The following is a 17,691-nucleotide window of genomic DNA, read 5'->3' on the forward strand; positions in this document are numbered from 1 at the left end:
TACAAAATAACATATAAACCTGCCACAAAATTCCTCAAACACTTTACCAAAGAATGTCTTTTAAAAAATGAGTTATCTCCCTTTGTACAGAATATGGTTTAACATAGTACTCTAACATTAGTTATGGAGTTTTTTTATGGACCATAACTCTGGACTAAATCATAAGACCGAACAAAATTCAAACTTGATCTATAACTTGTCATGATAAAACTATATACCAAATATCAAATCAATATCTTCAAGAACGAAGAAAAAAAGTGTGGAAAGCTGAGTTGCCAGACTGACGGATGGACAGACGGACGGACAGACGGACAGATGGACAGACAGACAGACGGACTGACGGACAGAGTGCAAACCTAAAGTCCCCTTCGACTTCGTCAGTAGGGGACTAATTAAACAACATACAAGACTAACAAAGGCCAGAGGCTCCTGACTTGGGACAAGCGCAAAAATGCGTCGGGGTTAAACATGTTTTGTGAGATCTCCCCCTATACCTCTAGCCAATGTAGAATAAACAAACACACAGTAATACGCACAGTAAAACTCAGTTTAAAAGAAGTCCGAGTCCGATGTCAGAATATAGGTAACTTAAGAAACTAAGCAAAATAACAATGATACATAAATTAACAAGGGACTACTAGCAGTTACTGATATGCCAGCTCCAGACCTCGATTAAATTGATTGAAAGATTATGTCTTCATCATATGAAAATCAAGCACAATCCCTCCCCTTAGGGGTTTAGTATCATACCATTATAAAATATATGAAAAGAACACAACCCGTATCATGCCAAAAACTGGTTTTAGAATAAATGTGTTTAATTTTGGACCCCCATTTTGACCAACTTGAAAACTGGGCCCACATCAAAAATCTAAATACATGTTAAGATTCAGCATATCAAAGAATCCCATAATTCCATTTTTGTTTTAATCAAAGTTTAATTTTGTACACTTCTGACCTTAAAGTGGACCAATTTGAAAATTGTGCGCAAAATCAAAAATCTAAATACATGGTTAGTATCAGCATATCAAAGAACCCCATGAATTCAATATTTGTTAAAATCAAACAAAGTTTTAATTTGGACCCTTTGCACCTAAATGTGAACCAATTTGAAAACAGACCTAAAATTAAAAATCTAAATACAAGATTAAAATCTGTATATAAAGGACACCAATAATTCATTTTTTGACAAGCATTCAGAGAGGATTGCATGGCAATACATAGTCCCCTACCTGTTAAGAATTCATTGTACTTGAACAAAATACTAACTAGATCTATAACTTGTCATTGTGTAAACTATATATAACAAATATTAAGTCAATATATTCAAGCATGACAAAAAAAAAGAGTGGAAGACTTATTATTTGAGTGAATTTTCTTAGCCCAAGGACCATAACTCTGCACAAAATCATCAGACCGGAACAAAATTTGAACTTGATCTGTAACTTGTCATGATAAAACTATACCAAATTTCAAATCAATATCTTCAAGGCATAACAAAAAAAAAGTACAGAAAACTAATCATTTGAGTGAATTTTCTAAGTCCAAGGACCATAACTCTGCACAAATTATCAGACCGGAACAAAATTTGAACTTGATCTGCAACTTGTCATGATAAAACTATATACCAATTATTAAATCAATATCTTCAAGCATGACAAAAAAAAGTGCGGAAAACTGATTATTTAAGTGAATTTTCTACATCCAAGGACCATAACTCTGCACAAAATCATCAGACCGGAACAAAATTCGAACTTGATCTGTAACATGTCCTGATAAAACTATACACCAAATTTCAAATCAATATCTTCAAGCATGAAGAAAAAAAGTGTGAAAAACTGATTTGCCTGACTGACGGATGGACAGACAGACAGACAGACAGACGGACGGAGTGCAAACCTAAAGTCCCCTTCGACTTTGTTGGTAGGGGACTAATATAATTAAGTTTAATTTTGGACCCTCTGGACCTCAATGTGTACCAATTCAAAAATGGGGCCCAAAATAAAAAATCAAAATACACGGATATATTCAGCATATTAAAGAACCCCTAGAATTACAGACTTTGAATTAAACCCCATTGAAATTGGTAAAGAAATAAGCAATTTAAAAAAAGTATTAGAAAAATATTGTTTTTGGCCCTTTCTTCATAAACTTTTAGGGCCATACCCACCCCCAGAATCAATCCCATCCTTCCATTTTTTGGTATGAAACCTTGTGGTACAATTTCACAAAGATCCAGACTAATACTCAAGTTATTGTCCTTAAACCAGAAAATCCTAGTTTTTTGGCCCCTAATTCCTTAACTGTTTGGTCCAACCTTCATTTTGAGGTAAGGAATATTATGGTAAATATCCATAGAGATCGATACAGTTATACACAAGTTGTTGTCCTGAAACCAAAAAAAATGCATGTTTTGGCCCCTTTTTGGCCCCTAATTCATAAACAGTTAGCATGGTTAGGACAATAACTCCAAAAAAAAATCCAAACATTCCTTTTGTGGTATTGAACCTTATGATACAATTTCATAGAGATTCATACACTTATACTCAAGTTATTGTCTAGCATCTTCACTAGCCAAGGATGATGATCCAGTCCCCTTCTCTCCAACCATAGCAGATTAAGCCAACATTTGTGATTACAATGCTGCGCTATTTACCGGCAGATAAAAGTCGAGCCCATTCCAACATCATCCTTCTTGACCAAAGGCAGCACTTGAACTCTTTCCAGTGTAGAGGTGCAAAATGGTTGTGTCTAGTGTATAAAATTTTCACAAAACAGGAACTTATAATATATGTTGACATCCCAACATTTGCGCGAGAAACATACCCAGGTAGTTCAATTAGTTAAACAAGAACTCTTAAATTGTCACCAAATATCGTTCCACATTTAGGGGGTAAAGACTTGTTGCACAATCATCACATGGCAATTGTTTATTTACATTTTCTACTTTTACACGTGATCATCTTAAATGTGCTTTTTGATTGGATGCAGTCAGTTACAACTGTGACCAATGCAAATTAATACCTTGTGTCTCCGAAATTCTATCTTAATCCGCCAAAGGGTGGAGAGAAGGGGACCAGATCGTAACCCTTGGCTATGGAAGATGCTTGTCTGGAAACCAAATGTCTTCGAAAAACGTTGACGACAAGGACAATGACAAAACCATAACATTATACAAACCTGAAAATTTTGAGGTTGTTTAAAAATAAAGCCATTTACAAATGTCATAATGTGTCATTAAAAAGGCATAAAGCAATGTTAATATATTTAGAATAAACAAGTAAAACTGATGATACCCCCGCCGAAATATTTCGGTAAACAGGAAGTTGTTGAGTGATGAATCTGAAAATGCATCACACATTATAGCTGACTTATAAAAAACCCTGAAACCAAATTTCAGAAATCCTTGTCAAGTAGTTCCTGAGAAAAATGTGACGAAAATTTTCAACTTGGCTATCATGTGTAAAATAATACAAGTGTTCGGTAAACAGGAAGTTGTTGAGTGATGAATCTGATAACGCATCACACGGTGTAACTTACTTATATAAACCCTGAAACCAAATTTCAGAAATCCTTGTCAAGTAGTTCCTGAGGAAAATGTGACGAAAATTTTCAACTTGGCTATCATGTGTAAAATAATACAAGTGTTCGGTAAACAGGAAGTTGTTGAGTTATGAATCTGATAACGCATCACACGGTGTAACTTACTTATATTAACCCTGAAACCAAATTTCAAAAATCCTTGTCAAGTAGTTCCTGAGAAAAATGCGACGAAAATATTCAAGGGACGGACGGATGGACTGACGGAAGGACAGACAGAGGTAAAACAGTATACCCCCAAACACGAAATACATAAGAGGATATAAAGAGTATATTAGCAATATTGCAGGAAACACTCATTGTAGGTTCCATATGAAGAAGTATTTCTATCTTAAGTGTCAGGGGCAACAAAGATGTCATTTCTCCATATGATTCTGAAGTAGTGTGAGTCGTTCAAATGTAATATTCTTCTTTTGAAATAATGATCTGCACTGTGTTAACTTATATCATAATAGTTTAATAGGAAATTAAGAACTTCTTGACAGAAATAGCAACTGGTCATCAGGTTCAATGCATACTTGCTCTTTTGAATTCTATTATACTTAAACCTACCTCTCACAGTTTTAAAGGTAAAATCTGTAGCACTTGTTTTCAATGTCAACTCCAGTTTCCCAACTGCTATGAGATCTTTGAAAGGCTGACGTACCACCACTTCATCTGTACAACCATGAGAAATGATCTCTAGTATTACATCTGTTGAGTTCACAGATGGTCCTTGTCTGAAAACATAATCATATGGTAATCCAGCAATCTATTTTTGAGAATACTGATAAACTCTTCAGCATGCAAACACAGAATGTAGGTACCATATTCTTAAAGGACAGAATTCAAATGTTAAACCTAACCTGAAAGTCAATGAAGTAAACCAAGTGAGTGACCATGAACAAGTTTATCACAAATTTTCAATGAATTGCTTTTAGTACAGAAAATGTTTTATTTACTCACTGACATTCAACCACATTAACTTCTTGCTTTCCAGGAACTTTTTCATCATGTTCATAGTGTGTATTCAGGACTGTCTGGACAAACTTGGAAAAGGCCATGAACTCTGCACTGTGCTTCTTCTTTAATTCTTCTGTAAATTGTCTTTTCACATTCAAGGAGACTTGGTAAACAACTAAAATTAAGATAAGGATAAAATATATGTGTCAAAGAGCAAGGCAGTGAATATGAACAAAGTGAGGCTTGGGCAATGTCAAAAGTAGAAGGTAACACCACAAGTAAACCAATTCAGTGGTTGTCGTTGATTACTGCATGCCATATTTTTATTTCCTTATTGTTTAAGCATAAATCAGCTCTGCATGTTTTTTCTCTTTTGAATTGTTTAACATAGCTTTTTATTTGGTTTGTATTTTGCTATAAAGACAATATGATGGACAGCATCATTGCTAATTAATTCAGTCGCTGGACCTTGAACTAGTGGACAGGGCCCCTAAATTGTCAACAAACTGAGAGGTACAGACAGTAATGTAATTGATAGAAAAAATCGTTGTCTTTTGTAAGTTAAGTTCCTATCAAACTAAACTAAGCAGAAAACTTAACATTGAAAATTGGTAATTAATTGAAATTCACTAGACCATGATTTACAGGGACTTGGAGTCAAAATAGTCATCAAACGGATATACAGTAACACCTGTATAAACTGGCCGGCTACAGGACTATGAAAAAGGACCGGTATGGACAGTGAGCCGGTTTGTTCAGGTTTCCGTTTTGACCGGAAGTTAATGAATTTTGACAATCGATATATTGCATGTCCAATTTCTGTCTGATTGTAAATAATAAGCTGATAAAAATAAAACGTAATGACGTAATAAATTCGCATGATCGTTGTTTTGGATTTTCTTATTCATTGGCTGTAAAAATTTAAAGAACTAGTTTTTCCTCTAATTAGAAAAAAAAATTGTCTACATATCCTCATATGACAAATCGACCTCGGTAGCATCAATCTCCGATTTGACAGTTTCACTTTCATTTTTGTGTTCATTGTTTTCATTTGCATCAGAATCCTCGCGTTGTTTGAATTGTGACACAAGAGTTTTTTTTTACTTCCATCTTTCATTTCTGACGTTGGTACAGCCAATTGAAATCCCTAAACTTATCAAGCAAAATTTCATCACGATCGAAACTTTGTCGTAAAATCTGTGATACCCATGGATTGTAGTCATCTGGGTGTTCTTCATTATCAAGGTTGAGGGGGTTCACAACAGGGAACCAGGAGTTCGAAAAAAATGATGAAAATTTCTTACTCTGTGATTTGAAAAAAAAATATTCAAGTTACAACGTAAGTTCTATCCGAGATATATTCGACTTGTCTTTAAGATTAATTGACACTTTTATAGTGTTTCACTAGAACAGATCACTAATGTACCATGTGTTAGTTCACGGTCTAACACCTGGCTAATTGATTATCCTGAAAAGCCATCTTGTATAAACAAATATGTTTTGATTGCATATCGATCAATACTGTTATTATTTGAAATTTATTAGACAAACCGGTTTGACAGGTAATAATTGATGTAATTAAGAGTATTGGGACTGCATCATTAGATCAAAATTCGGAATACACAGGGTCCGGTTTACAAAGGATATTTTAACAAAGAATTTGAAGGGGAAATAAAATGCTCCGCAGGGCGCAGCTTGATACGACCGCAGAGGTCGAACCCTGAACAGTTGGGGCAAGTATGGACACAACATTCAAGCTTGATACAGCTCTGAATTTGGATTGTGATTAAATATTTGACACAGCATAGGTTTCTGACACAGAATGAATGTGGTCTAAGAACTTAAAAATTTTAAATTGGACATTCACCTATTATGGTCCAATATCCAAAATCTAAATACATGGTTAGATTCAGCATATCAAAGAACCCCAAGAATTCAATTTTTGATGAAATCAAACAAAGTTTAATTTTGGACCCCGATTTGGACCAACTTGAAAACTGGGCCCATAATCAAAAATCTAAATACATGTTTAGATTCAGCATATCAAAGAACCCTAAAAATTCAATTTTTGTTAAAATCAAACTAAGTTTAATTTTGGACCCTTTGGACCTTAATGTAGACCAATTTGAAAACGGAACCAAAAATTAAGAATCTAAATACACGGTTAGATTCGGCATATCAAAGAACCCCAATAATTCAATTTTTGATGAAATCAAACAAAGTTTAATTTTGGACTCTTTTGACCTCAATGTGGACAAAGTTGATAACAGGGCCCAAAAATCAAAAATCTAAATACATGGTTAGATTCAGCATATCAAAGAACCCCATATATTCAATTTTTGTTGAAATCAAACAAAGTTTAATTTTGGACCCCGATTTGGACCAACTTGAAAACTGGGCCCATAATCAAAAATCTAAATACATGTTTACATTCAGCATATCAAAGAACCCTAAAATTTCAATTTTTGGTAAAATCAAACTAAGTTTAATTTTGGACCCTTTGGACCTTAATGTAGACCAATTTGAAAACGGAACCAAAAATTAAGAATCTAAATACACGGTTAGACTCAGCATATCAAAGAACCCCAATAATTCAATTTTTGATGAAATCAAACAAAGTTAAATTTTGGACCCTTTGGACCTCAATGTGGACCAATTTAAAAACGGGGCCCAAAATCCTAAAACTTAATACACGGTTAGATTCAGCATATTAAAGAACCCCAAGAATTCAAGAATAAAACCCCATTGAAATTGATCAAGAAATAAGCAATTTATACGAAGTATCTTCTTTTGCACAATACTGTGCAATTGAATATTTCTTGCTATTGCGCAATACTGTGCAATTGACAATTTCTTGCTATTGCGCAATATTGTGCTATTGGATATTTCTTGCTATTGCGCAATACTGTGCAATTGAAGATTTCTTGCTATTGCGCAATACTGTGCAATTGAAGATTTCTTGCTATTGTGCAATACTGTGCAATTGAAAATTTCTTGCTATTGCACAATACTTATTAGATAATAATTTACACATCCTGTTTGGTGTGTATCTCCTACCATATCATTATTATTTGCTTTTAAATATTAATCAGAAATAACCAACTTAAAATGGAAAATTTTAAAAGAAAAAAAAAAGGAAAAAAAGAAAAAAAAAGAAAAAAAAAAAATCCCCCCCCAAATTTTTTGAACCCCCTTATGATTCATCACCCCCAAACTCAATCCCAGCCTTCCCTTTGTGGTATGGTACCTTGCAGTACAATTTCAGAGAGATCCATACACTTGAACACAAGTTATTGTCTGGAAACTAGAAAAATGCTTATTTTTGGCCCCTTTTTGGCCCCCAATTCCTAAATGTTTCGGGCAATTACCCCCAAACTCAATTCCAGCTTTCCCTTTGTGATATGGAACCTTGTAGTACAATTTCAGATATATCCAAACACTTACACACAAGTTATTGTCATGAAACTAGAAAAATGCTTGTTTTTTGCCCCTTTTTTGGCCCCTAATTCCTAAAATTTTGAGGCAATTACCCCCAAAATCAATTACAGCCTTTCCTTTGTGATATGGAACCTTGTGGTACAATGTCAGAGAGATCCATACACTTACACACAAGTTATTGTCTGGAAGTTACAAAAATGCTTATTTTTGGCCCCTTTTTGGCCCCTAATTCCTTAACTGTTGGTACCATAACCCCCAAAATCAATCCCAACCTTCCTTTCGTGGTATTGAACCTTATGGTAAAATTTCATGGAGATCCATTCACTTAAACTAAAGTTAGAGTGCGAAAACCAATGTGTCTTCGGACGACGCCGGACGACGCCAGACGACGACGACGACGACGCCGGACGACGACGACGCCAACGTCATACCAATATACGACCAAAAAATTTTTAATTTTTGCGGTCGTATAAAAATGGGACTTTAATTTTCGGCCGATATGGACAGAAATCCGGTTTATTCAGGGTCCGCTTTACTCAGGTTTGAATGTATACTGATAGTAGTGCAACTTTATAGAAAATGTCATTGATCTATCACAAGTAGTTCCTATCGAACTAACTTAAGCAGAAAACTTCAATAATAATTGTTGACGTCTACGACGACCAAATCGCCATCACCAGAAAATCAATACCTTTGTATCACCTTCCACGATTTTTGTCACTGGCGATAAAAAAAATGAAGCGACAATTCATAGTACCACTTTCATTAATGATTCACCAAAAACAAATCATATTTCTTGTTTTTTTTTACTTCTCGTAGATAATGCCCCTATATATATTCTTTTCTTTTATGTTCTGATCAGATTAGCTAAATAGGAACAAAGATGTGATTTCCAATGTTGTTTGAAGAGATGCTCTGCCTCATCATGATTGCTGTCATGAAGTTAATACCCAGTCAGATAATAGTGTATAGAGAAATCATAAGAATGATATATTTCCCTTCCTCTGAAGTCCAAATTTGTTTCGAGGAAGGGAAATTTAAATATTGATTATGACCCTCCGTCCTTTTTTAGAACTGCCCCAGCTGATCTGTGTTGACAACAAGGATGATTTCAACCATGCAGTTAATGGTCAATACACTCTACCCAGATGTGTTTTTATGATAGTACAACAACCTGAATGCCTTTCGAAGAGTTCAAAATCGGAAAAATGTGAAAAGTAGCAAAAATCAGGTGGAGAAAGTCGTTTGATAGCCCCAGTAATGGTATGTGTCGTAGGTATTAACTATTATCATAAATACATACAAAGGTGGTACAGGAACACAAAGAGGTATAACATGTCCAAATAAATGGGGAATGTGTCCATGGGACACAGATGATGCCCCCGCTTGCACATCATATAAAGTTATAAAGGGACAGAACTGAAGAACGGTAAAAGTGAAGCTATCCAAATTTATACTTGATCTGAGTTTTGTGGTAATAACAATTGTCTATAAGTCTCATAACATTTGGTTGAGGCAACTTAAGTAAGAGAACGGAAACGAATAATTCAGCAATATTTCCATTTGTAAAGGGGTTTAACTCTAGAACGGTTAAAGCAACACCACCAAAATTCATAATTGATCTCTATTTTGTTGTAATAAGCATTTTGTATAAGTTTCATAGAATTTGGTTGAGGCAAACTAAAGTTAAAGAATGGAAACGAAATATTCATCAATTTTTCCATTTGTAAAGGGCATAACTCTAGAACAATAAAAAAGTGACACCCCAAAAATTCAAACTTGATCTGTATTTTGTGGTAATAAGCATGGTGTATAAGTTTCATAGCTTTTGGTTGAGGCAAACTAAAATAAGAGAACAGAAACGAAAAATTTAGCAATTTTTCCAATTGTAAAGGAGCATAACTCTAGAACGGTTAAAGTGATGCCCCCAAAATGCAAACTTGATCTGTATTTTGTGTATAAGTTTCATACCATTTGGTTGAGGCAAACTAAAGTTAGAGAACGGAAACGAAAAATTTAGCAATTTAGCAATTTGTCCAATTGTAAAGGGGCATAACTCTAGACCGGTTAAAGTGACGCCACCAAAATTCAAACTTTATTTATTATTCCATAGCGGTAGTTGATTTTAGAATATAATAAAAAAATTATTTCAAAGGAAGTAGATGAAAAAAAAACAATTTTCAAAATATCAACTTTTTATTTCTTCTAAGGTAGAAAAATAATAGAAAAGAAAGAAATATTCTGTTATGTATTAGCATTCAATTTTTCCAAAAGAACATCATACATTAACATTAAAGGATTATAACGTGAAAGGTAGCAAAAAAGGGGAGTAATTCATAATTTTTGTCAAACAAGTTTGAAATAAACAAATTAGTTATGACTGTCAGCTAAGGTCATTAGTTTTAATTAACAGTGTGTTTGACACCAAAGCTATCAAGCGAAGCAATGCACTTGATGGGTCACTTAATTTGACAGTTAACACAGAAAGTTTAACTTAATAACAAATTTGCCAGTATTTTACTTAAAATCACTTATGAAATCAGTATAAACACTCAGGAATCCAGGTGAAAACGGGTCATTTTCCAAATTCCCTGGTTATTTAACGACCCGTTGGTTATTTAAAAGATGTTCTTAAATGGAATTAGCAAAACATTACATTCTTTGTAAATAGTTGGCTTATTATCATTCCTTAAATATGTTTATAAGCATTCATCTAGTAGTTTCAAAGCTGAATTAATAAAAAAACAAGAGTGCACACGCTGAAATGTCTCACCTTCTTTACTAATCATTGATATTATGTTGATAGTCCTAAATATAAAGCTTTATTACAACTGTCACATAAACTTAACATTAACCAAATAAAACTAAACATTGACCAATGAACCATGAAAATGAGGTCAAGGTCAGATGAACCATGCTAGGCAGGCATGTACAGCTAACAATTCTTCAATACAACAAATATAGTTGACCTATTGCTTATAGTTTAAGAAAAACAGACCAAAACACAAAAACTTAACACTGAGCAATGAACCTTGAAAATGAGGTCAAGGTAAAAAAAAACCTGCGTGACTGACAAATAGATTATAAAATATTTCCATACACCAAATATAGTTGAACTATTGCATATAGTATTAGAAAAAAAGACCAAAACTCAAAAACTTAACTTTGACCACTGAACCATGAAAATGAGGTCAAGGTCAGATGACAACTGCCAGCTAGACATGTACACCTTACAATCATTCCATACACCAAATATAGTAGACCTATTGCATACAGTATAAGAAAAACAGACCAAAACACAAAAACTTAACTATAACCACTGAACCATGAAAATGAGGTCAAGGTCAGATGACACCTGCCAGTTGGACATGTACACCTTACAGTCCTTCCATACACCGAATATACTAGACCTATTGCTTATAGTATCTGAGATATGGACTTGACCACCAAAACTTAACCTTGTTCACTGATCCATGAAATGAGGTCGAGGTCAAGTGAAAACTGTCTGACGGGCATGAGGACCTTGCAAGGTACTCACATACCAAATATATTTATCCTATAACTTATAATAAGAGAGAATTTAACATTACAAAAAATCTTAACTTTTTTTTCAAGTAGTCACTGAACCATGAAAATGAGGTCAAGGACATTGGACATGTGACTGACAGAAACTTCGTAACATGAGGCATCCATATACAAAGTATGAAGCATCCAGACCTTCCACCTTCTAAAATATAAAGCTTTTAAGAATTTAGCTAACGCCGCCACCGCCGCATCACTATCCCTATGTCCACTTTCTGCGACAAAAGTCGCAGGCTCGACAAAAAACTAGTAAAAAGGATTTGTCTTTAGTGACTAATTTTTTGTCATTTCATTTGGAATTGACGAAAAAAAAGGGAAAACATTTCAAGGGGCTAGAAAAAATTGTGAATGTGTCCATGAGACACATATGATGCCCCCGCTTGCTTAAAACGTTATCAAGGGATATAACTCAAGAACGGTAAAAGTGACGCTACCCAAATTCGTACTTGATCTGTGGTACACGGCACTGTGTATAAGTTTCATTACATTTGGTTCAGGGAAACTCAAGTTAGAAAATGCTAACGAATAATTCAGCAATTTTCATTTGTAAAGGGGCAATACTCTAGAAAGGTAAAATTTACCCCTACCAAATTCAAACTCAATTTGTCTTTTGTTGCAGTAGGCATTATGTATAAATATCTTAACATTTGGCTGAGGCAAATTAAAGTTAGAGAACGGAAACCAATCTCGGGACGTATGGACGGACGTACAAACGGGCAAGGGTAAAACTTAATGCCCCCTTCACTACGGCAGGGCATAAAAAATTGAAGAAAAACATACAAACCCATAGGCTTATGAATAATGATGAAAAGACTAACAAAAGACAACAAAATACTTCACAGAAAGCTTGGGAAACATGAAGCATTCCAAATTCTGAGGGAAAAGTCAGGTACATGCTTTGTAAGAGATTTTTGTTTGAAAAGAGCTTGCAGTTTCAAAGGAATTGAAATATTGTAAGTTAATATATGGCAGATGCCAAGTGACAATAGCTAGCTTGAACAGTCCTTTTGACAAAGTGATATCCAAACTGTATAACTGTTTGTTAAGGTTAAATGAATGACAGATAAGGGTAACATTATATGGCCCCTACCACTTAGTGGCTGGACCATAATGACACAACAACAATTGAAAGAGCCCTTTCTACCTTTGACTTTGCAAGAAATTTACCATACAATGATGCTTACTTAAAGTTTATTATCTCAGAAGAAAAAAGATGTGTCGGAAAGACACGACTAGCCCTGTCTTACAAAGTTGAAAAATCTGCAATTTCAACAACACATGTGGACACAAACATGCATGGATAGTATCCAGCTCTCAAGACCAATAATAGTTTGATGAAAAGGGAGAAGTTAAATTTCAAACTATCAGCAAACAGGAAGTGGATGTACTGCAGAATTAACAAGATGTGTTGAAACGACATGAAAATCAGCAAAGACAAACGAAACATAAACTTGATCAGCTGTAACTCATCATGGTAGACACATATATAAAAAATCTGAGCAAAATCTGAAGGCGTACTGTAAATTCAGAAATTATTGCGATGTTTTCATTATTGCGAAAAATGGGACAGGGTTATAATCGCAATAATTTAAACTCGCATTTTGAAATTATTTATATGAATTAAACAGGATTTTTCTCAATACCGCAAAAATTAAAATCGCATTTTAGTCTAAAATGACAAAATCGCAATTATAAATGCACGCAATAATTTCTGAATTTACAGTATATAAAAAGTTCGTATAACTTGGATTTTCAACAATTGTCAAATTTCAAAACCCGTCATTTTGGTAAAAATTAGCATAGCGGAACGAAACTTAAGCTCGATCTGTAACACATCATGGTTTACTAACCTACCAAAAATTAGCCCAATATATGACAGCGTTTACAAAAAAATTTGTATAACTGTGATTTTCAACAATTTATCAAAGTCCAAAGCCCGTAATTTTGGCACAAATAGCAGAGCGGAACAAAACTTTAACTTGATCTGTAACTCATCATGGTTTACTCACATACCAAAAATCAGCCCAATATCTGAAGGCATTTAGAAAAAAATACATATAATAGTGTGTGGCTGAATGACGGAAGGGTAAAACTATATGGCCTCAACAACTTTGCTGCGGGGCCATAAAAAACTTAATATTACTTAATCTCGTGTAAATTTTGTATATTTCTTAAATTACCTTTTTCTGCGAGTTTTTGAAATACCAGATCACTTGTACAAACTTTAAGACTGGAACCCAACAGACCAGTCTGAATTTGGGTTTCAATAGGTTCTTTTAATGAATTTTCATCAGAACAATCTCTGGATATTAACTTGAAGATAAGGAAATGGTCTGCTCCAGAAGACTCAATCCTGAATAAAAAAAAAATAAAGAAATTCTTCTTTGCAGTATGAATCATCTTTTGTAAAAAATTTTAAATATGAATTTTAAAAATTAAGAAATTTTCAGAAAAGAATGCCCAGCAAATCTGAAAAACAAAGATGTAGACAAGATTTAACAAAGACAAACACAGGTCTCCCATAAACATAAATTCTTTAAAAGACAAATAACACCTAGAAACATGCAGAACTTAATATAACAACTGACAATGTTCCTAGTCATCTGAGTACTCAACCCAACATCTTTCTCATATTTATTGAAGTAAAAACAAAAGGTACATGAAAGAAACAACATTCTTTTCAGAAAAAAAAACACTTCGGTCTTATGTCAGTTTAACAGCTGACCAACTCACAGGATATCTTAAGTGGATTGTTTAGTGCTGATGGGTTGCTGTCTCATGGACATATATCGATACATCTCTTTTTGTACATAAGTTACAATGATTTAACATAAAACACAGTATATTTAAAAACTTTACCAATTGAAAAGATTGAAAAGATTCATTTATCTCTTACTTATATTTGTAAATGTCAATTTCCTGAACACCACATACTGGATCATATAATCTAAGGATCTCTTGTTGAACCTTCTCTTTGAAAGATTTAAAAGCATCACTGGTAGGATTAGCTAAGTATTTATAACCAGGGTATTTTTCTGCTAGTTTCACTTTAACATTGAACATACCTAAAATAAAAGAATAAATATTTAACTGCTTGGAATGCTACAGATAAAACTGGTTCTCGAACAGGATTATTGCCAACTTATTGTCATTGTCTTATAGTCCCTAGTATGGGCAGTGTATTTCTTCCTACATGTTATGAAATATAATGCTTAAGGTTTTTATCCATAAAAGACAAGTTGGAAGATGAAATACACAAACTAAAGGCTCGAAAGAGTCTGTGTCACTCACAAAGGTATATGCATCTTTAACAATGGACACATTGAAGACTAAAATAGAATTCATGACAAAAATTCACTATTTTGTTGCTTTTGTTTTACTGATTATTTTTTCTATATACAGTTTGAAAAAAAAAAATCATTTAATGCCAATCCCTCATATAATATTTCGAGCTAAAAGTGTTATATACGTGTAATTCAGTTTCATATGTTTATGGGCAAAGTCAAATAAATGCTCCAAATTAAAAAAAAAGACTTAATTTCAACATTGTTTGAGTGAATTTACTTCCAAAAGGACATGTACTGATTGATAATTTATTCTTAGATGCATGATTTTTTATATTAGTTGTTTTTGGCTTTGAACTAGCTGTCAGTAACTGCAATTACTCACAGATCTGTATTTAATGTCATTTTGTTGTTGGATGTACAAGTACCCGGTCACATCCATGTGTTTTTGTTATATGTATTTCTTTTTGTATTCATCTGATGAGTTAAGCCTTTTTAAACTGATTTTTATAGTTCGTTTTTATATTGTACTGTTACACTACTGTGCCAGGTTTAGGGGAGGGATGGGATCCCGTTTACATGTTGAACCCCGCCACATTCTGTAAGTATGTGCCTATCCCAAGTCAGGAGCCTGTAATTCAGTGGTTGTCATTTGTTACTGCGTAAAATATTTGTTTTTCGTTCATTTTTTTAACAATAAATACCGTTAGTTTTCTTGTTTGAATTGTCTACATTTGTGATTTCGAGGCCTTTTATAGCTGACTTTGCGGTAATGACTTTGCTCATTGTTGAAGGCTGTACGGTGACCTATAGCTGTTAATTTCTGTGTAATTTGGTCTCTTGTGGAGAGTTGTCTCATTGACAATCATACCACATCTTCTTTTTTTTATATAAAAAAGCATAAAGAAATAAAAAAATTCTGAAACTTTATTGACATAAACAAACAAACAAAATTTAAATCAATTATACATTTTTTAAATATGATTTTATCCAAACATTATCAAATATTTATATATTTTCACCCCAATTGATTGCAGAGATCCAGACATTACTTTTGATGCATAGATTATTAATTTCCACTTGGACTTCTTTTTTTTTTTTTAATGTTTTTGGCTATTTGTTTTTATCAAATCATTCAAAGTTGATGGAACAAGTTTTGATTAAACAAATTCTCCATATCAAAATTAACCCTATTTCAAATTCACTGAGGAAAACAAATTGATTCATAAATCTTTTAATACAAAAGATACATCAAATAAAAAAAACCATACAATTTCACATGTTTTTGTTGCACTCCTGACATACAAGATAGAAAACAAAAAAATACAGAAACTAGAATAAAACACTCATGATTTTTTTAATTTGTAATCTTTGCTGGTTTACAAAGATCTACATTTGTCATTTGAATGTTATTTTTTTTTAACTTGTGAAACTTACACACTTCAAATCATATCTAAATTGATTTTTCTGACACATTATATTCAGCTTTAAGGAGCAGAAAATTGAGAAAAACACTGAAAAAAGCTCCATGTAAAGGACAAACTAGACGAATATAAGAAAGAAAGAACAAAGAAAAAAAAACAAAGTAAAATTAAATTTAAAAGACTTAGACCTGAAGACAAAAACACAGATGAGAAAATGAAAAAACAAAACATAGAGAGTGGCAATAGAAGAGAAGAAGAAAATAACAAGCCAAACAGTTGCAAACAAACAGAAAAATGTCCTGATGAGAAGCTAAAGTACAGATGTAGATACAATATCTAGAGAAATCAGAAAGAGAAGTCAAAGTGTAAGGCAAATTCTTCCTGACCATCCCAAACCTTGGACTAAAAGAATTGAGCACATCATATCCACAGCTACAAAAAAGGCTGGTGTCAGAGTTAATGAGTACTGATGGCAGTGTGCAAGAAATTGATGAGTCCTGAAGTGTAAAAAAAGTTGCGAAACCCCTTAAAGATCTGGAAACTGTTGTAAAAAAACTGTCATTTTCAAAACGAAAAGATTGCTATGTGTTTGTTTTTTTCTACATTGCCTAGAGGCAAATGGGAGGGTTGAGACCTCACAAAACATGTTTAACCCGCCACAATTTTGCACCTGTCCCAAGTCAGGAGCCTCTGACCTTTGGTAGTCTTGTATGATTTTTTATTTTGGGTTATTTATATGTTTTGGAGTTTAGTATGACGTCCATTATCACTGAACTATTACACATGTTTGTTTCGGGGGCAGCTGAAGCCCGCCTCTGGGTGTGGGATTTTCTCGCTGTGTTGGGGACCCATCTGTTGCCTTCAGCTTCTTATCACATAATGATGTTTTTTCCTGTATAATCCATACAAAATGTGTCATTTTGTCACAACCTATAGCTCGAGAAAATGCATGGTGACCTATCATTTTTATTATATATTTTACTGTGGATTCATTTATTTTCGTGGGTACCAATTTTCGTGGATTGAGGAAAACTTGCATATTCGTGGATATTTAAAATCGTGGTTTTGGCAAAGTCTGCATACATTCCTAAAGAAAATTTGTAATTCGTTGAACATTTAAATTCGTGGTTCCCCTGTACCCACGAAATCCACGAAAATTAGTATCCAACGAATATTAATGAATCCACAGTATATCACAATATATACTACGTTTTTGCAAAGTACAAAAAATTCTATAATCTAAATTTATACTCCCATACCACCTGAATGAAACCAAAGGTGAAACTTCAAGGGTTTTTATCAAATATTTTACTACCTTAGTTTATCATTCCAGGACAATGTAGAAATTAATAGACGTTTCTTGTGTTGAACAACAAGACATTTATGAATAATATTCAACAACTGACAATAAGAGTGACAAA

General features: G+C 33.6%; 1 protein-coding gene across 1 annotated transcript in view; it reads right to left on the reverse strand.

Annotated features, from left to right (window-relative positions):
- Positions 1-17,691, reverse strand: part of LOC127712756 (uncharacterized) — a 63,387-nt gene that overhangs the window by 23,738 nt on the left and 21,958 nt on the right. Inside the window, exons 9-12 of the mRNA XM_052219369.1 lie at positions 14,459-14,627; positions 13,743-13,915; positions 4,546-4,717; positions 4,153-4,319 (exon numbers count right to left, since the gene is read on the reverse strand). Of these exons, the coding sequence (XP_052075329.1) occupies positions 4,153-4,319; positions 4,546-4,717; positions 13,743-13,915; positions 14,459-14,627 (681 nt within the window). The remainder of the gene's footprint in view (positions 1-4,152; positions 4,320-4,545; positions 4,718-13,742; positions 13,916-14,458; positions 14,628-17,691) is intronic.

This window comes from Mytilus californianus, unplaced genomic scaffold, assembly GCF_021869535.1.
Source record: "Mytilus californianus isolate M0D057914Y unplaced genomic scaffold, xbMytCali1.0.p SCAF_8, whole genome shotgun sequence".
In the NCBI taxonomy this organism is placed as follows: Eukaryota; Metazoa; Mollusca; class Bivalvia; order Mytilida; family Mytilidae; genus Mytilus; species Mytilus californianus.